The sequence below is a fragment of the Dryas octopetala genome, chromosome 9 (genome assembly GCF_963921425.1).
Source record: "Dryas octopetala chromosome 9, drDryOcto1.1, whole genome shotgun sequence".
Taxonomy (NCBI): domain Eukaryota; kingdom Viridiplantae; phylum Streptophyta; class Magnoliopsida; order Rosales; family Rosaceae; genus Dryas; species Dryas octopetala.
In genome coordinates, this window is record NC_141374.1 from 17,956,091 (window position 1) to 17,974,065 (window position 17,975).

The 17,975-nt window shown below is 38.3% G+C and overlaps 5 protein-coding genes across 5 annotated transcripts; 2 read left to right on the plus strand and 3 right to left on the minus strand.

Moving 5' to 3' along the window:
- Positions 1 to 160: 160 nt before the first annotated feature.
- Positions 161 to 3,049, plus strand: LOC147275138 (plant cysteine oxidase 3-like). Its single transcript, XM_086227755.1, has 5 exons — positions 161 to 407; positions 1,020 to 1,171; positions 1,396 to 1,552; positions 2,160 to 2,360; positions 2,451 to 3,049. Exons 1-5 carry the CDS (start codon positions 200 to 202, stop codon positions 2,573 to 2,575), a joined length of 843 nt encoding a protein of 280 aa, XP_086083881.1. The 5' UTR covers positions 161 to 199; the 3' UTR covers positions 2,576 to 3,049.
- Positions 3,050 to 3,211: 162 nt separating this feature from the next.
- On the minus strand, positions 3,212 to 6,355 carry ENO1 (enolase 1). The gene is made up of 7 exons (XM_086227754.1): positions 5,727 to 6,355; positions 5,045 to 5,352; positions 4,557 to 4,711; positions 4,152 to 4,469; positions 3,897 to 4,043; positions 3,758 to 3,808; positions 3,212 to 3,635 (listed from the first exon to the last, which is right to left on the minus strand). Exons 1-7 carry the CDS (start codon positions 6,146 to 6,148, stop codon positions 3,570 to 3,572), a joined length of 1,467 nt encoding a protein of 488 aa, XP_086083880.1. The 5' UTR covers positions 6,149 to 6,355; the 3' UTR covers positions 3,212 to 3,569.
- Positions 6,356 to 7,764: 1,409 nt separating this feature from the next.
- Positions 7,765 to 9,134, plus strand: TET12 (tetraspanin12). The gene is made up of 2 exons (XM_086228546.1): positions 7,765 to 8,268; positions 8,802 to 9,134. The coding sequence occupies exons 1-2, from the start codon at positions 7,765 to 7,767 to the stop codon at positions 9,132 to 9,134; spliced, it is 837 nt and encodes a 278-aa protein (XP_086084672.1).
- A 611-nt stretch (positions 9,135 to 9,745) lies between these two features.
- On the minus strand, positions 9,746 to 12,282 carry CDF1 (cell growth defect factor-like protein (DUF3353)). The gene is made up of 5 exons (XM_086227756.1): positions 12,044 to 12,282; positions 11,810 to 11,895; positions 10,844 to 11,226; positions 10,119 to 10,195; positions 9,746 to 10,024 (listed from the first exon to the last, which is right to left on the minus strand). Exons 1-5 carry the CDS (start codon positions 12,100 to 12,102, stop codon positions 9,874 to 9,876), a joined length of 756 nt encoding a protein of 251 aa, XP_086083882.1. The 5' UTR covers positions 12,103 to 12,282; the 3' UTR covers positions 9,746 to 9,873.
- A 333-nt stretch (positions 12,283 to 12,615) lies between these two features.
- Positions 12,616 to 17,624, minus strand: AAE17 (acyl-activating enzyme 17). The gene is made up of 14 exons (XM_086227753.1): positions 17,192 to 17,624; positions 16,853 to 16,982; positions 16,491 to 16,759; positions 16,116 to 16,320; positions 15,957 to 15,997; positions 15,724 to 15,849; positions 15,487 to 15,560; positions 15,063 to 15,283; positions 14,470 to 14,564; positions 14,159 to 14,375; positions 13,856 to 13,981; positions 13,520 to 13,618; positions 12,989 to 13,201; positions 12,616 to 12,889 (listed from the first exon to the last, which is right to left on the minus strand). The coding sequence occupies exons 1-14, from the start codon at positions 17,443 to 17,445 to the stop codon at positions 12,779 to 12,781; spliced, it is 2,181 nt and encodes a 726-aa protein (XP_086083879.1). The 5' UTR covers positions 17,446 to 17,624; the 3' UTR covers positions 12,616 to 12,778.
- Between the last annotated feature and the right edge of the window lie 351 nt (positions 17,625 to 17,975).

A 17,975-nucleotide genomic window follows, 5' to 3' on the forward strand; every position in this document is an offset into this window, starting at 1 on the left:
AATTAAATTGTGCCACGTCAACAGACCATAATTTGATGGTTGATGATGACTGTCTAATCTAGATCGGACGGTCGTCAATAGAGATACCGGAAAGAATGGTTGACAACTATTGAACTGAACTTGAGGAGTTGAACAAATCCAAGGCTCTAACTTTGTCACTCTAAAAATAATTTTGTCTAATTTCTCAGTGGCCACCAAAATGTTTCCAAAATTTCAAAAAGCATCTGATAAATTTCGGTTCTTTTTACAAAACAGGGCCAAATTTACTGTGCTTCGCAGCCACACAAATATGGCGAGGAAGAGCTCCAAAGTTCAGGCTCTCTACGAACTCTGCAGAAAGGCCCTCACGCCATCAGGGCCTCCTCCCCCTCATTCTCAAGCTATCAATAAGCTCTCTTCTCTGTTGGGTAATTCTCTATTAGTTTAATTTTTCCTATTCATTTTTAAATGGTTTCTTCTAATTTGTGATTCTCAAAAAGTGTATGTATGAAAAGCTTGCCTCAATTCTGCATATGGGTTTCGCAAATTATGTTGAAACTTGAAATGGGTTTGCATGTTTTCGGTGGTGTGATTGAAGAGCTGAGTGATATAGTTATTGGGTTTCGTTAAATTGTTAGGATAGAGCTGACTATGCTTCGTAGTTAGTACAATTAAAAATTAGCATTTCTATGTTTTACTGCTTGTTTTACTTGGTTTTGGTTTGAAGGGATATAACCTTTTAATTGAATAACCTGCATTAACATATAATTTAATAGTGAAGTGATTTAGAATGAAATATGTGAGACTGGAAGTTTTAAGGTTGGTCCGCTGGGCATGTTTTAATCATATAATACATGCATTATTGCTTTTGGAAGCATGCTTTCTGCTCTAAAAACAAAGACTATAACTTTCAGCTCCTTCCTGATACCTAGAAGTGTACTTGTATGCTCAAATATATTTTTCATCATTCATATACTTTAAGGATATACAATCTGACAATATCTTGTCTTTATGTTTCTGATCTTGGTTGGAATTCACAGACACAGTGTATCCTGCTGATGTGGGGCTTAAAGAGGAAAACCTGGATGATGATCGAGGGCATGGTTTTTTTGGACTTGACCAACTAAATAGAATTACTCGATGGGCTCAACCAATTACGTACTTGGATATATATGAATGTGATAGTTTTACGGTATGCATTTAGCCAAAAAAACATATTTTTACAGTAAGCTCTACCATCTTTTCTGCTCCAAATGAAAATTCTGTAAGCCTTTCTCTCCCCCCTCCCCCAAATAATGACTGTTTGAACCGCCTTCAAATAAGTTATTACTAAAATTTAGATAAAGAATTGAGATTCTTTTATGTCCAAAGCTCTCTGAAAATTATACTCATTGATCATTAAATGATTTTATGCAGATGTGCATATTCTGTTTTCCTACTTCCTCAGTCATTCCACTCCATGACCATCCTGGGATGACTGTTTTTAGCAAAATTCTCTATGGCTCTTTGCATGTGAGAGCTTATGATTGGGTCGAGCCTGCCCAGGAAAGCAAGGGATCAAATTACTTTCCAGGTCTGCTTTCTCATATGATTCTCAGCTTGTGAATAGGCTTACTACAACAGTATATGCTTCACTTTGTCATATTGCTCTTCTGTAGTTTCCTTAGGCTTACACTCACGCACTTGTTCAACGGTTTTTCTTTCTCAGATATGTACATTATGATCAGAGTTTTCTACTATCTTTTCTGATTGTCTAGTATGATTAGTTGTTTACTCTAGGAATCTTTCTGATTTCATAGTTCAAACAGTTGGCCTGCTTGCTGGAATTTGTCTTTACATTGTCCCTCTATTGTTGGAATTATCAAAATTTTCCAATTATTGTATTGGTCTCATAATATGATTGGCCACTGTTGTTTTACACACACACACACACACATTTAGGGGAAAAAAAACCAATAGCAATTAAAAATATTCATATGATTATATGGTTTAGTCGAATAGAATGGCTATTTTAGTGATTTTAAGAAGCTAGATTTGTGTTAGATTGATGACACTCTAGTTGATTACCAGAGAGGTTGGTAACACTCATGCCCTTATGAATACAGTATTCCTTGTCCTTAATTTTCATATTTTGAGTGTCAAAATATGGGACAACTGATGGAATTGCTCTCTTGAGACAGTAAGATTGGCAAGGCTGACAGTTGACAAGGTTTTAACGGCACCATGCGAAACATCAGTTTTGTACCCAAAGAGTGGGGGAAATCTGCATTCTTTCACCGCAGTAACCCCTTGTGCTGTTCTTGACATTCTCACTCCCCCTTACAGAGAAGATGCAGGCAGAAAGTGTACCTACTACCGTGACTACCCATATACTACCTTCTGTAAGTAACTTTTGATTTCTATTTATAGTTTTCTCTCCTTGTGAAACAAACTGATAATTAGAGTGGTCTGATGAACACATTACACTGCAGCCGCAGTAAATGGAACTAAGATAGAGGATGATAAAGAAGAGGAATATGCATGGCTTGCTGAGATAGAATCACCAGATCTCTATATGCGCCAGGGAAATTACACCGGCCCAGCTATTCAGGTTTAACCCTCATCAGTCATCAGTAACGATAATTAAATGAGCCTGTGCTTCTTATTGTGTTTGGTTCAGCTGTGGACCCTAGAAAGCATCTCAGTTTGGTTGACTACAGAAGCCTAAACAGAGAGCTAACTAAGCGCTTCAGGCTTGCATAAAAACTGCTTTAAGAATGATCCTCCCAGGTTTCTCTTTCACCAACAAATGAACTGAAAGAAAAAAGGCTCGTCGTTTGATCATAATATCAAGTCATCCGCACGAATAACTTTCCTTCTTACTTGTGTGGCGTTCTTCATTAACTAACTCACAAAGTTGCGAAAGTTGCAATAGTTGCAATGTTTGTTATGAATGCACCCAACGATTTTGATTGGCAGTGGTGTCATCTTTTTATGTCTTATATTAGCCACTAATAAAGTAGAGTTCATGTTGTGCCACAGTTCAATGGAGAAGCACATTACCAACAATTTGCTATTATGCTTTTAATGGTACGTTATTGTGGTACTTACCTATTATTTCAGGCATAGAGTTCATGTTGTGACGTGCAAACATGCATACATCCACACCCAAAAACACAAGATTTGGGAATTGGAAAACACATAAACTAATTGATGTCTTACCTTAAAACATTGTAGGATTGGCCGAGTAGAATAAAATATTAAATAACGAGGTGAAATATATATAGTCCAAACTACACAGTACATTGCATTACAATATCACAAATGAACTACAAACTTGAACTGGGTGACAGTCGCATTTGACCAGTTTCATATAAACTCCAGAAGAGAATTGAAAGCAGCACTTTATTGACTACACATGTTTCTACTGAAGATGAAGACGCTTGGTGTCTTGAGCCAAGCATTCAGCATAAGGAACTATCTGATGGCATCAAACTTGACAAGCTTTATCAAAATTTCTATAGATTTTCCCAAAAGTCCTAGTTGGGTGGAAGCTCAGATAACCCGATGAATGATGAATGTATTCCTAAAACATGTAAAAATTTCTTCCCTTAAGGGGATCTGAAAGCTTCGCCAGCATAACGCACATTACCAATTTCCTCTTCAATGCGCAGAAGCTGCAACCAAATCGGAACAGAAATAAAGAGATTACAGGCTAGATAAAAAGATTATTTCCACCACTTTGATTTTACATTTTAATGCATTGTTCACATTTGGAAAAACAAATGTTCCAGTTTACCTGATTATACTTGGCCAACCGCTCACTTCGGCAGGGAGCTCCTGTCTTTATCTACACAAAAGAAAATGCAATAATTAACTTCCTAGCACCAACAAAATGAAATGCTGGAGAGCAGGGTTGTTGAAATTAGCTAATAAACCTGTCCACTAGCCAAGCCAACAGAAAGATCAGCAATAAAGTTATCCTCAGTTTCCCCACTCCGGTGGCTGACCATCACACCCCAACCCGCAGCTTTCGAGTCAAATGCTGCCTGAATAGATTCAGTTATAGTGCCAATCTGGTTAACCTGCAATTCAAGGGAAGATAACGAGCTCAATCTTGTTAATCAACCCACATGGTTGCTGCCATTGCATGGAAAAACAAATGAATTTAAAATGCAGTTAAAGATGCTTGCCTTTAAAAGTAAAGCATTGCATGCCTTCTTCTGAATGGCTTCAGCAATTTTCTTTGGATTTGTGACCAACAAGTCATCTCCTACAAGTTGGATATCAACTGAAGATTGAAGTGAAGCCCACGAGCTCCAATCATCTTGGTCAAATGGATCTTCAATGGACACAATAGGGAAATCTCTTATAAACTCCTTGTACAGCTCGCCAAGGTTCGGAGGTGAGAGCACATGGGCCCCATCATTTGGTTGTTTCTTAAAGTTAAGATCGTATTTCCCATCTTTAGTGAGAAACTCCGAAGCTGCAACATCCATTCCTATTTTGATCTGTATCATTTTTTTGAATCCACATAACACATTAGTATAGATTAATTTGCAAGAGATGAATAATGTCAGACACTACTGTGGTCCTACCTTGCCTGTGTAACCAGCCTTTTCAATGGCATCAATGAGCAAAACCAGTCCTTCCCTATTGTCCTGTACATTGGGAGCAAATCCTCCCTCATCTCCAACATTGCAAGCATCTTGTCCATATTTTGCCTTAATAATTCCCTTTAGTATATGATAAACTGTTTCAAGCAAAGCCGAATAGTTTGAAAACCCAACTATGGGGAAAAAAAAAAAACGAAGCTGGAAACATACTAAAGAATGACTATATGTTGATAACAATTCAAGTCGCTTCTGCTGCATATAACCCTAGATGCTTCATGACCCTAAACCATGTTGTGGAAAATGAATAACATATTGAACTTTACCCAGTGTAGTGTATTCCGAAATTCATTCACAAATCACAATCAACCATTGAAGTAAAGCAAGTGCATGGTTTTTGAAATGAATTTAAGAAAAATACACTGCATTTTATAAAAAGATAACTTATGTAAAAATAGAATTGATTTTCTAACCTTCACTACCCATGCAGAGTGCCTCGGCGAACGAGGTTGCACCTACAGGCAAGATCATAAATTCTTGCATGGCCAGATTATTTCCAGCATGGCTGCCTCCATTGATCACATTAAAAGCTGGAACAGGCATAACCAGCTCTTTTGTTCCCGACACTTCCTGGATGTGCTTGTACAATGGCACTCCCTTTGCTCCTGCACCTGCTCTACACACGCTGAGAGATACTCCCAATATGGCATTGGCCCCCAGTTTTGACTTGTTTGGGGTTCCATCAATTTCCAACATAACCGCATCAACGTCATTTTGGTTTCTTTAAAAAAAAAAAAAAAACAGAGCAAACATGTCAGAACTTCATAACCAATATACACCCAATATACAATTCACAAGTCCTCATCATTGATAACTCCAAAAACAGAAGCTCACAAGTACTAAAATTTCACTTAAAACTGTCTCTCCTAAATTTCACACCTATAATTTTCATAGGAACCATCATATAAGCATTCTTTTACATGCCCAAATTAGTAAAATGCTTCCTACCGTCTATTATTAAACCATCTTAAATTCATAGTCCATTCCTACAATAACAAAGACAGTGAAAGACACTTCTTTCATTGCATAGTGACACAATAATTACCAAAAAAAATTATAATAATAACTAAACAACACGAATGAAACAAATTTAACCTGACATCGACGCCAATGAGCTGGGGACCCAAAATCTCATTGATGTTCTTCACAGCATTGAGCACACCTTTGCCTCCATAAACGGCCTTATCGCCATCTCTGAGCTCCAAGGCCTCGTAGATTCCAGTGGAGGCCCCACTGGGCACGGCAGATCGGTACAGATCGTCGGTGATCAGATCAACCTCCACCGTCGGATTGCCTCTACTGTCAATGATCTGCCTCGCCTTCACCGACTTAACCCGGTACTCCTTGGAAGCCTTGGTGGCCGCCGACGGAGCGACGGCGACGGAGCATTGGGCGGAGAGAGAACGACGGCGTCTCGGGCATGGGATCGAGCTGGAAAGTTGGGGCCTTGTTTGGGGCTTTGAGGAAAGGAAGGGGTTTTGGAGGAGGTTGGTGGTGGGATGAGTAGCTAAGGCCATGCTTTTTTGATTTTTGAAACAAACAGAGAGAGGGGAGTGTTTGGAGGGAGAGAAAGTTTGGCGTTGAGAAATATAAAGGGGGAGAGAGAGTGTGAGAAAGAGTGGGAAAGTCCGCCGCGGGGCGATGAATATAAAGAGTGTATGTGTGTTTGTGTAGTTGTTGTTGTTGTTGTTGTTGGTTGGTAGTCTTGTTGGACTTGGAGAGACGTTGAGACTCAAGCAGCAGCCACTTAAGTAGGTAGCTGTGTCATGTGTGTTTTTATATATGCTCTGGTTGCCTGCCTGTGGGGCCCTTTTAACTATTTTAAATATGTGGGTCCCACTGTTCGGGAACTGCAACCACCATCAACTTTATATGTTAAGGTTTGGGTGGGCCGAGATGGGTGCTCTTTGTTTGGGAAAGATCTGTGTTTAGGTTGGGCCAAGGTCATTTTGGGCTCGGGTGAGTGGGATATGGGCCTTGATCAATATATCTGTATTTTGTTTGACTTCTTTGGTTCACTTCTAATCCGCTCCCTCTCTCAATACCAAATTAATCACTCTTATCTCCAGCCCTTCTCACTACCTCTAATCAAGTAATCATCACTTTCCCTCTTCAACCCACTCTCTTTTCATCCTAAGAGTTTATATATAATAAGAACTTGTACGTATGTCATTAAGATAAATTAGATAAATTTGCCGACATTCACAAATGTAAAGTCTAGATCGATCTACCGATAAAAGTAAATTCACTATATTTAAAGATTAAAAAAGCATTCAAATTCCTAATATGGAACCTTCCCTAGCTTCTAGTTGTTGCACAATTAGTGCTTCCTTCTAGTGATGGATTGATATAAAAGCTAGCATATAAATTGAAATCAAAATTCATTAGGAATAAACTAACAAGCAGTAGTACAAGAGTACTTATATTAGGAATGAAATTGTATAATTACATTCGGAATTTTCTCTTCAACACTTATCCAACAAAAAAAATTAATTAAGCAAGCAAATCCAATACAATATCTAGCCATGTATTAATAATGAGACATCCTGTAAGAAAGTAACCGGATCCAACCCTAATACATCAAGTTTTTCCAACTGAATTAGAATTACTACAAAAAATTAAAAATAAAAAGACTGTAATTATCAACTAACTACATGCTGTGCTAAATTAATCCATGTAACGATGAAATTCCACGTTACGAATGGATGGGTACGTCATGCATATGTTGGTTCAGTCCCGTCAACCAAACCAACCGCTTCCCACTAAACAAAAGGCGTTCACTACGTGTGTATGACTCAGTTACCCACGTCGTATGCAAATCGGCCACCAGGGCCACTATGGTACTTTCACCTTCCAAGTCCAACGGTCAACAAGACGTGTGCCACTCTCTCCACGACACGTACCCAAATAAAACCGCGAGAATCCCCAGTTCCGTAAATAAATAGGAAACCCAGACCCATATTCACAGAAGGATTCAAAAACCAATGCAGCAACCGTTTACGTAGTTATAAACTTGTTCTATAAAACAGTCTCTTCCTCTGATTTTCACAACTGCTCTGCAAAACAAACTTTAGGGTTTTGATTCTCAACCACAAAAAAGCCCCAACATTGATATCAATCTCTCTCCGGCTTGATGTTGCGCGTAAGCAACACCGTGATCGGTGTCCTGAACTCCCTGTTCCTCCTGGTCGGACTCGCCTCCATCGGCGCGTCGATCTACATCCACGTCCATGGCGGGAGCGAGTGCCAGAAAGCGCTCCAGAATCCTCTCTTAATCGTCGGAATATTCTTCTTCCTGGTCTCCCTTCTCGGCCTGGCCGGCTCTTTCCGCGGGCACAACAGTCTTCTGTACATTTACTTGGCTGTGATGTTTCTGCTGATCATCGGGCTCATCGTGTTCACACTGTTCGCGCTGTTCGTGACGAACAAGGGTTTGGGTCAGGCCGTGTCGGGGCGAAGGTTCAAGGAGTACAAGATCGGGGACTTCCACCACTGGTTGCAGCGTTACGTGGTGAATGGGAAGAACTGGGATCAGATCAAGAGTTGCTTGCTTGACGCGCAGGTCTGCCGTAGCCTCGGCAACGACGTTCATCAGACACAGGCCGATTTTTACAAGAAGAACTTGAATCCAATACAGGTTAATTCATTTCTCTGGTTTTTTTCTTCTCTACTGGAATTCAAGTTCTTTTTATATGCATGAGTTTCCGTATTGTTTTTGGATTATTATTGCCAGTGATCTTTTTGCCAGTCTGTGTCTGCAGTACTATACTTGTAGTTGTAGGTTACAAAGTTTGACTTGCACACTAAATTAATTAGATCTATATTAATTACTATATTTGTCGTATTAGCCTAAATACATGCAGATTTTTTTATTTTTTTATTTTTCGTAATTAAGCCTTTATAAAAAATTAAAAGTAAATGTCGTTTAAAAATTTTGAGCGGCATGCCTATATATATAATGTCTCATGTCTGCATGCATTATTATTATGAGATTTGTCTATTTTTAGATGTATATATATACTACGTACGTACTAATTAATTCACATTATTATTGTGTGAAATTAAAGAGATATATATGTATATAAAGTATAAACTAATCGTTTTGTTGGGTTAATTATGGTTAATTTGGTGTGTTAATTATTAACTGATTGATCTGATGTTGTGGTGCAGTCCGGTTGCTGCAAGCCACCATCGTACTGTGGATTTAATTACAAGAACGCAACGTTGTGGGAAGTCCCAAAATCAGGAGGCGCAGTAGCAGACTTGGACTGCAAGAAATGGAGCAATGAGCAGCGGCAGCTATGCTACGACTGCAACTCGTGCAAAGCAGGATTGCTGGCCAACATTCGCAAGGAGTGGAGGCATCTGGCCATAGCCAACTGCTGCGTTCTCGGACTCGTCACCATCATCTACTGCATTGGCTGCTGCGCTACCAAAAACAATCATCGCTTCATTATTCGGGACAACTACGATAAATATAGAGGACCTAGAGGCAACCCTTGATCATTCATCATCCATCTTCATCCCCATCCACTAGCTAAGACTTCTTTTATTTAATTAATTGATGATTATCTAGCTTTCTTTTCTTTTATCTTGTTCTTAGCGGTGTATATTGTTTATTTAGATTGAAGTTGTTTATTTATTAATTTGCAATTTTCTGTAATTACGTACTTTTCTCTGTTAATCCCCACATCTTACATTTAATTATGGTGCATATGGAGCTAGCTATAAAAACCCATTTAATTGTGGGCTTAATGGGCTTTACCTCAAGTTGGGCTTTGCCAGTCCAACCAGAACCTCAGAACCTCTCGCAAGGACAAAAGTTGGGCTTTCTACTAAGATATTTTAAGCTCATACAGCAGTGTCGTGATTTCTCTTTCAAATTTTAGTGAAGAAAAAGTTGAAAACAATAGGTGGAAAAATAGGAAAATGGAAAGGAAAAAAAAAAATTAACATCGACATCAAGGAATCCAGTCACCATCCAAAAAGAACAATGTTAACGTGAGTGAGAGAGCCTTTGAGGAAACGAATGTCGCGAAAGCATTCACTTAGGAGTGGGGAATTGGGATGGCAAACTGTCCTAACTTAATTTGGAGCTCTCGAGTCTCAATAGATAAAGAATACGAATAGTAGAGTGGCGAATCTCATATTTCAATTAATATGGAAACATAAGACTTGGTTCAGTTCGCAACGTTAACTAGAATGTAAATTCTAAATGATGACAAAACATATTGTTGGAGTTTTACTTGAGAAAAGTGCAAGCCAGAAACAGGAACACATATACTACTAGTGACGTTACAAGTTCAAGTGTCCAAGTTGGGTGCAATAGCACTGATGGAATGTTTGGGACCAAAATCGAACCACAAACCCAGCCAGCAACAAGCGCTCCAAATCTGCAATTTTGAGCAAATATGTAAGTAAGAGAAAGTAAGGAGGGGGAGAAAAGCAGAGAGCAACAGCTACTGTCACCATTCACTGCAAACTTACCCAAAAATGGAAGCTCTAGCCAAGCTCTTTGTCTTCTCATTGAGGAAGTATATGCAAGCTGCCAAGGAGATTGCCACCTGTAGTAACAAATATTTCATTTAATAAGGAAAATAAGGAGCTGCAACTTTGCAATCTATATTCAGAATTCCCAAACTGTAACATTGAGGAAGGGTGCATTTATTTAAGGTTCACTTATTATTTACAGGAGAAAGACACTCTCAGGGGTAAATAAGGATTGCTCTCTCTAGAAAACACAGAAAAGACAACCTAATATTCCAATGTTGGACTTCAGCCTAGAATGGAATGTAGGCGTTTGCCAAGTGCAGAAAGGTCTATCTCAAAGCCTAATGCTTCTTGTGTCAGCAAAGCCATGGTTCCCAAAGAGACTGCCACTGCTATTTTCTATTCATCCATTTGGAGACATCACATGAAGACAGTATGGAACATGTTTAAGATGTCTCATGAAAGGTCCAAAGGTTATATATCCATGTCTAACCAGAAAGGTAGTATCCCATGGATATATGAAGTATGAACACTCCTCATATGTACGAGTCAGTCACAAATAAAACAAATTTAAATTTTGGCCCAGTTCATTTTATGTTCATCACTTCACCCTATTGATGAGTTTTCAAATAGTTTTTTAAATATATAATTATATAGCAATTCTTCTAATTTAAGGTTGGGTAAGAACATTAGTAATCAATAACATAAAATTCAGAACATACCTGAAAAGCAGGTCCACCTTCAGCTGAATTCATAATACTCCAGCCACCCATGAACGCAAAGAGAAACAATCTTCTAAAAATAACTTCAATCGGTGGAAGTTCCACAAAATCGAGCAAATTCTTAACCCAAGGTGGAGACTCCTCTACTTTCTTTTTCAACCTGGTCTTCAAATTAATTTTTGTTTTCTTCCTCTGTTTGAAGCTGGCCATCAATATTTTCTCAAAAGCGGATTCAATTGATTCTTCGCTTCTCTCATTTCCAGCATACTGTTGCAAGAGAAAATTGCGTGATCCCCAAATTTCTTCCTCAGAAGCATCATAGTTTACACCAAGACGTTTGTAAGGATCCCAAACACTGATTCGAGGGAATCTTGGAACATTACCTATAGAGCCAAAAAGAAATGAATGGAGGGGAGGAGAAATTACTCAATATTGACCTCATTAGCATTTACTTATGCAGGAGGAACTTTCAAGGTAGACATAAGAAACTACTAATACTACATATCCAATCATCAAAGGAATATCCAACATAAATTTTATGACTAGGGCATAATCAAGACCATTTTTAGTCTCTGGGCTTGCGTTTTAAATTATACATAATCGAACCCATGTTATGACTCACAAGAGGGATGAAAAAGAGCAGAGTGACACTACTACTTGGTCCTTGATGTTCAAGAGCACATGCCATCAATTAAATGTCAATTAGCACAATTGGATACTACAAGATGCTGAGTCCTACAGTCTAAATATTGGGTGTCCAAACAGCTAATGCAGGCAACATGTATATATTCATAGGTACATACCCACAATACAATTGCAGCCCCAATAACAACAATTTCCCTCAAAATATTTATTATCCGTACAACCAAAACAGAGCTAATTTTCATTTGGGGTATATAAACCCAATCCACTTGCGTACATACATAAATACATAACGAACGTATTACATATAATTGAAATGAATACCTCCATAAGATGTATCAGTAGCACATCTAGGGCTTCGTAAAACAGAGCAAGATGTTCGCAGCTTCTTTGTATTTTCACGGAAAGTACTGTAAGAAAAACAGAAAAAAGCCAATAAATATAATCACACACATATACATGCGTGTCTGCACATAGAGATAGACAGATAGCTAGATAGATATATATATAGAGAGAGAGAGAGAGAGAGAGAGAGAGAGAGAGAGAGAGAGAGAGTACAGTTTTTGGCCGAGGAAAGGGTTTGCGAAATTAGGGGCCGAGACCGAAAGGGAGGCCATGATTTTTGAGGAACTGTGTGTGCAGTGAAAACCCTAATCGGAATGAATGTTGGAAGCCATGAAAATAGCTTCTGGAGCTGTAAGTCAAGCAGGCCAGGGATGGCTGGTGCCAAAGAGAAAAAACAATATCTATTGCCTTGGTGTTTTTCAACCGAACCAGGCGAACCAATCTATTTTATCTTGTACTACAATGCGCATAACGCACCCCTCCTTTACATGGTTTTCTGTTTTATTTTTTAAAATATTAAATATAATGTAGGAACTAGGAAATAAAAAAACAAATTTAATTACAGTAGTTGTCTTTTTGTCAGTCTGTTTTTTCTTTCTGATGCCTTTTAGGCTCATAAGCAAAAAGTTTTTTTCTTTTCTATTTTTCCTTTTGTCAAACGGCTTAATATTTATTTTCACCTGAAGTCTTTTGGTGCTTAATATATATTTTTTACACAAATAACAATCGTTTCTACAATTGTAAAATAGTGAATATGAAGGTAAAATAGTGAGTGGTGCTGCTGGTAAATTGTAACAATTTTATCCTTTCCATCAACGATTAACCTCAGTGACAAATTGTGACAATGCTGTAAAAGATTTATTATTGTACAAAAACATCAAAAGGCCGAAACATTCCTTGTACATCAAGATTAGTGCTTGGCATTGCCTTTATTAAATAACATTTCTGTCATAGCTTAGCAGTTTTGTCAAGCCGAGCAAGCTGCTGCCGCAAAATCCTTCTCATGACCTTATTTGTTGCTGTCCTTGGAAGAGATGGGAAATGCACAACTCTAGAGACCTGCACAGCCAAGGAAAAAGTAGCATATCATATGTATATATCAAAGTGTAAAGCTTGTTCTAAAAGAAAGGTAATTGTGAACAGAACATTAATTAATACCTTGAACAGGGGATTTAGTTTCTTCTGCACAGCTGAATTGAAGGATGTTCTCAACTGATTCAAATCTGCAGTTGGGTTATCTGAATTCTTAAATACAACTGCAATTACCAGCAGCTCAGGTCCGCCTCCAGTAGGCGGCACCCCAATGGCAGCCGTCTCAAGGACATTGCTATCAACTGCATTACAGATTCGTTCAATCTCAACGGAACTAACCTGCCCAAACAAAATGGAGTGCATTAGAGCGAACCAACCTTGATTAAAATCAATGAGTTCATTTAGGACGAGGTTGTGTATACTTGCAAGTTATTAAGTTAATGAGTACGTTGTTTACATTGAAGCAATAGTGAGAAGGTTAATGAACTGGGGATGCATACTCTATATAATATCATATACAGAATACTCTTATTCGTCAACAGAAATTCAGAACTATGCTATCTCCCTATTCCAGGCAGAAGGATAGATTTCCTGTGCATGCATCTGCCTAACATTGAAATCCATCATGTGTTTTGTTTCCAAAAGTAAATTGCCTACCTTGATGCCTCCAAGATTCATTGTATCATCTGCACGACCATGTGCATGATAGTAACCTCTAGATGTCCGCTCAAACACATCCCCATGTCTCCTTAAAACCTGCATTTCGGAAAGTCAAATAGAAAATTTGATAACGAGGGCTGCCTGCCTCTTCTGGTTCACCTCCCCTTGGTATGGGCAACCCAAGAAAAAGAAGCCTCGAAAGACCTGATTTCTTGAACTGCCCGACCATTAAGGGTATGGAGCCACCGTCGAGTATAGTGTAGCAGTTGAGTGAAAGAGGCTTATAGGGGTAGATGGTATACTAGTATGAAAGTGGAGAAGAAAGTTGTTTACCTTCCCGTTCCAAAATGGCATGCCCTTAAAATAAATATCATAATGATCAGCATTCAGCAATGTACTAGAAGCTCCAAACATGAGGGGACCAAGCGCCAATTCACCAACCCCTGGTTCATTTTGTGGCTGCAAAAGAAGATAGAAGATTAATTTAATTAACTTTAGCCAAAAAGAAATTCCAGAACAGGGGGAAATATCATAAGAAATTACTCAATTACTCATATGAACATGCAAAACTGAATAGTTGACAAAAATTAAGGTGACACTTGTACAGCATAATGTCAGAGGTCCTTTGGTGCTTACAATAGGAACACCATCATTGCCAAGAATAAACAAACTGCAGCCCATAGCTGGTGTGCTAAAAGCAGCCAACGACTGAGCCTGCAACAATGACCCAGAAACAAAACCACCACCAATCTCTGTACCACCACAATACTCAATTATAGGCTTGTAGTGAGCCCTCCCCATCAGCCATAGGTATTCATCTACATTTGATGCTTCACCAGTGGAGCCAAAGCAACTTCCAGATTTCAGGGTGAAGGAAAGAGAAAAAATTATGGCTTGAAACAATCAACATCAGTAGCAAGACACCAAGAAAGACAATAAAAACTTACCGAATAGCAGACCAATCATGGCCAGAAACTAAATTTGTACTTTTCCACGTCCGAACAATACTTGGGATTACGCCAAGCATTGTTACTTTGGCATCCTAGAAAGATTGCAAGAATTTCAGCTGTAAGAAAACATTTACAACTTAAAGATCCTAAATGTCAAAATTTATGTGCATTATAAACATGTAGCAACGATTGTTACTTAGACAGCCTACCTGTTCCAAAACATTTGTTTCAAAGTTCTTGTGGTGTTTTTATTTAGGATCAAACTACTTAAAGAGTTAACAAGCTGCTAACTCTAGTCCCTGACACTTGGCTTATGAGGTAGAGGAATGGCAGTAACAATTGGCAATCAAATATTAGCAATCAAAATGATATAAATAGTAGGATCAAGAGTATTCTCATGTGAAACTGTATTGCAAAATTATCCCACTGACTGTAGACATAGCAAATGGCAAGGCCTATTTGAATATAAATATGAATAACAACAAATTCTAGAAACTTATATACAAATAATGACAATATTTTATCATAAATGCACATTTTTCTATGAAGCCTACAATTTTTTGTTTTTGCACAGCATATAATAGAACTACCTGAACAAACTTGGAAAAACCAGATCCAAGAGGAGATCCATTATATAGGGCAATGGAGGCTCCATTTAATAGTGATGCATATACCAGCCAAGGACCCATCATCCACCCAAGATTTGTGGGCCAAGCGACAACATCACCTTTACGGATGTCCATGTGGCACCAGGCATCAGCAGCAGCTTTGAAAGGAGTTGCATGGGTCCAGGGAATTGCCTTTGGCTCCCCTACAGCAAAGATCAAACCCAATTAAGACTTTGCTGGACGTCATATAACCTCTGGCAAGTTTTGAAGGTGGTGACAATTTGGTAAGCTAGGAATTGGTTGATAAGGTTTCCTCTTTTCTACTCTTTAACCAAATGCAGCCAGGTCAAACAACATGAGATTACTAAAGAAAAAGCTTCAAGTTGAGCTTCAACATTCAAATTACCAGTAGTTCCAGATGAGAAGAGGATATTTGTAAATGCTTCTATAGGTTGTTCTACCGCAGCAAATTCATCTTCTCTGCAGGATTGATAGAAATACGAACATATTGACATCACAGCCTCACTGATAATCAGGTTCTTTAAAGGAAAATACATGATGCTTAAAAACAAGCTATAGATAAAAATGAGAAAGGAAATAACTTCACTAAATTAGCTACTGATAAAAAAAGAAGAGTGCATACTTGAATCCTTCTACTGTTTCTAGAAAATCATGCCAAGAAATATCACCATCACGCAATTTTATGCTAGAATTGGAACCCCTTGCAAGGATAACAATTGCCATAGGAGATTGAGCTTCCACAATTTTACTGCACAATTAAAGCTATAATGTGAGACACACTGTAGGAAACAAAAGCACAATTTTACAGCATAATTTTACTGCACAATTAAAGCTATCATAGCTAGAGTACTTCACCTATACAAGGGCAGACTCTTCTCACCACGAACTATTACATCCTAATCACCAAAAAAACAAATGAAAAATAGTACTAGTTCACTAACAATTTCATATAAATCATTCAAAATTGAAATGTAACCTGCAATGTTTTAGGTTATCCAGTAAAAGGGTACAAACCTGGGTAAATATGGCTTTTGCCTCCGATATTTTAAGTCTTGTTGATATTTCGGGAGGAGCAAAACTATCAGCAATTGATACAACCACATAACCTGCCAGAACAATAGCCAGGTAGATAATTACGGAATACACATGCATGGGCATATCAATTGCGATTGCAGATCCTTTCTCCAAACCCAGTGCTTTTAGTGCATGTGCAACTAACCTACAAATTATAGCAGCAAGAAAAATCTCTTATTATGTTCACATAAATACATATATATTCATATAAATTCTAGCAATAGTTGCAAATAAATAATATATATATATTTTAAAGGATCAGAAATAGCAAATAACTTCAACAGGCCAAAGCTTAAAGGATCAGAAGTAGCATACCAAACCTCTGCACGCAATTCTTTAAGTGTCATCTTATTCAAAGGCAGATCATCGTTTCCTTCGTTGCGCCATATCACCATTGTATCATGCAAGCTCCTCTTACAATTTAAACTCAAGCAATTCTTTGCAGGATTCACAAACGCTCCAGGAAGCCATTGACCTCCCGGAACTGACAAATGCCCATCTCCAGACAGATTCTCACGTAGAATACATTGGGGAGGTTTGTCAAACAATGCACTCATCTCATCTAGTACAGTTTTCCAATAAACCTGACCAATAAAAGACAGGAATCAGATATATAAAAAATTGATTTAATTTTTTTTTTAATTTTCATTTTCCAAACAAATAAGCAACTTTACTACCTCTGGGTTTGACACCGAAAATTCCTGAAAATCAGAAAAGCTGGAAATGGGGTCCTTATATCTACAACCCAAGAACTCTTTTCCCCTCCTCTCCAGTAGCTGGCCAACATTTGTTAAAATTGCAGTCTCCCTTACCACACAACAAGAGATGCAATTTCGGAAATTCATATCCATAACAGCCATAAATAAACACACACATAAATGACAATGACAATTCCAATTTCCAAGGAAACAAGCACTCCCTTAAAGAACGTAATCCCAGTCAAACCAAGTATCCAAACAACTCTGAATGGAGAAACCACAAGAGGGTTTTAAAAGAGCGGGAGCTAGAGAGCTTACGGGTGGGGTAGCCAAGCGGGCGGGTCGGGTCCGAAGTCTGTATAGCAGCCATAGTACAACATCTGGTGGAAGGAGAAGGGAAGGTCCGGGCTGAGGATATGCGTAGTGATGTTGCGCCACGTGTCCGGAGTGGTAGCTCCGTAATCAGCGATGATTTCAGTAAGACTTCCTTGGAGTCTCTTCGCGACCTCTGATTCGATCCCCAGAGCTTCGATGTCGGAGACCGTAATACGGTCTAGGCTTCTATACGCCATTACTCTCCGGCCGTCGTTGCCAATAATTAGCGAGAGAGAGAGGGAGTGTATATATTATATTTGTGTGTATGTATAAGAGAGATTGAGAGCTACTGAGCTTGATTTGCTGGGGAATGCGAGGGAAGATAACGGCTTCGGCTTGGTTTGGCTGGTAGAGTGGTAGGTACTAGGTAGTTGGTTCATTTTTCGTTTTTGTTTTCGTTTTTGTTTTCGTTTTTGTTTTTTGTTTTTTGTTTTTTGTATTTTGTATTTTTTAACTTTGTCGTTTCTTTCTGAAATTTCTGCGTTTTATGGGCACACCGTGACAGGTAATGCCATGCTGCGGTCTTATCCAACACGTCATGGTTTAGGATGCTTGTACGCATCTTTTTAGCATTATACGAATTATTTTTGTTTCATATTGTATTTTTACGATTAAAATCATTCATTTTTTAAAACGTTCTTTAAAAATTATCTCTATAAAGTTAATTAAATCAAAAATCGTCAAACTGTTACCAAAATTTTATATATATTTGGTAATAGTTACATAA

Bases quoted from the DNA above. Each gene is read 5' to 3' on its own strand.
- LOC147275138 (XM_086227755.1), top strand. From the start codon at position 200: ATGTTTCCAAAATTTCAAAAAGCATCTGATAAATTTCGGTTCTTTTTA. The intron at 1,172-1,395 runs GTATGCATTTAG...GATTTTATGCAG, and splicing joins ATGAATGTGATAGTTTTACG to ATGTGCATATTCTGTTTTCC. The intron at 1,553-2,159 runs GTCTGCTTTCTC...CTCTTGAGACAG, and splicing joins GGGATCAAATTACTTTCCAG to TAAGATTGGCAAGGCTGACA.
- ENO1 (XM_086227754.1), bottom strand. From the start codon at position 6,148: ATGGCCTTAGCTACTCATCCCACCACCAACCTCCTCCAAAACCCCTTC. The intron at 4,712-5,044 runs GTTAGAAAATCA...TGCTTGAAACAG, and splicing joins ACTCTGCATGGGTAGTGAAG to TTTATCATATACTAAAGGGA. The intron at 3,809-3,896 runs GTTTATTAGCTA...TCTTTTGTGTAG, and splicing joins TTGGCTTGGCTAGTGGACAG to ATAAAGACAGGAGCTCCCTG.
- TET12 (XM_086228546.1), top strand. From the start codon at position 7,765: ATGTTGCGCGTAAGCAACACCGTGATCGGTGTCCTGAACTCCCTGTTC. The intron at 8,269-8,801 runs GTTAATTCATTT...GTTGTGGTGCAG, and splicing joins AGAACTTGAATCCAATACAG to TCCGGTTGCTGCAAGCCACC.
- CDF1 (XM_086227756.1), bottom strand. From the start codon at position 12,102: ATGGCCTCCCTTTCGGTCTCGGCCCCTAATTTCGCAAACCCTTTCCTC. The intron at 11,227-11,809 runs GTATTCATTTCA...TTGGCTCTATAG, and splicing joins TACTGATACATCTTATGGAG to GTAATGTTCCAAGATTCCCT. The intron at 10,196-10,843 runs GTATGTTCTGAA...TTGTTACTACAG, and splicing joins AAGGTGGACCTGCTTTTCAG to GTGGCAATCTCCTTGGCAGC.
- AAE17 (XM_086227753.1), bottom strand. From the start codon at position 17,445: ATGGCGTATAGAAGCCTAGACCGTATTACGGTCTCCGACATCGAAGCT. The intron at 16,983-17,191 runs GTAAGCTCTCTA...TTGTGTGGTAAG, and splicing joins CCCGCTTGGCTACCCCACCC to GGAGACTGCAATTTTAACAA. The intron at 16,321-16,490 runs GTATGCTACTTC...TATAATTTGTAG, and splicing joins GAATTGCGTGCAGAGGTTTG to GTTAGTTGCACATGCACTAA.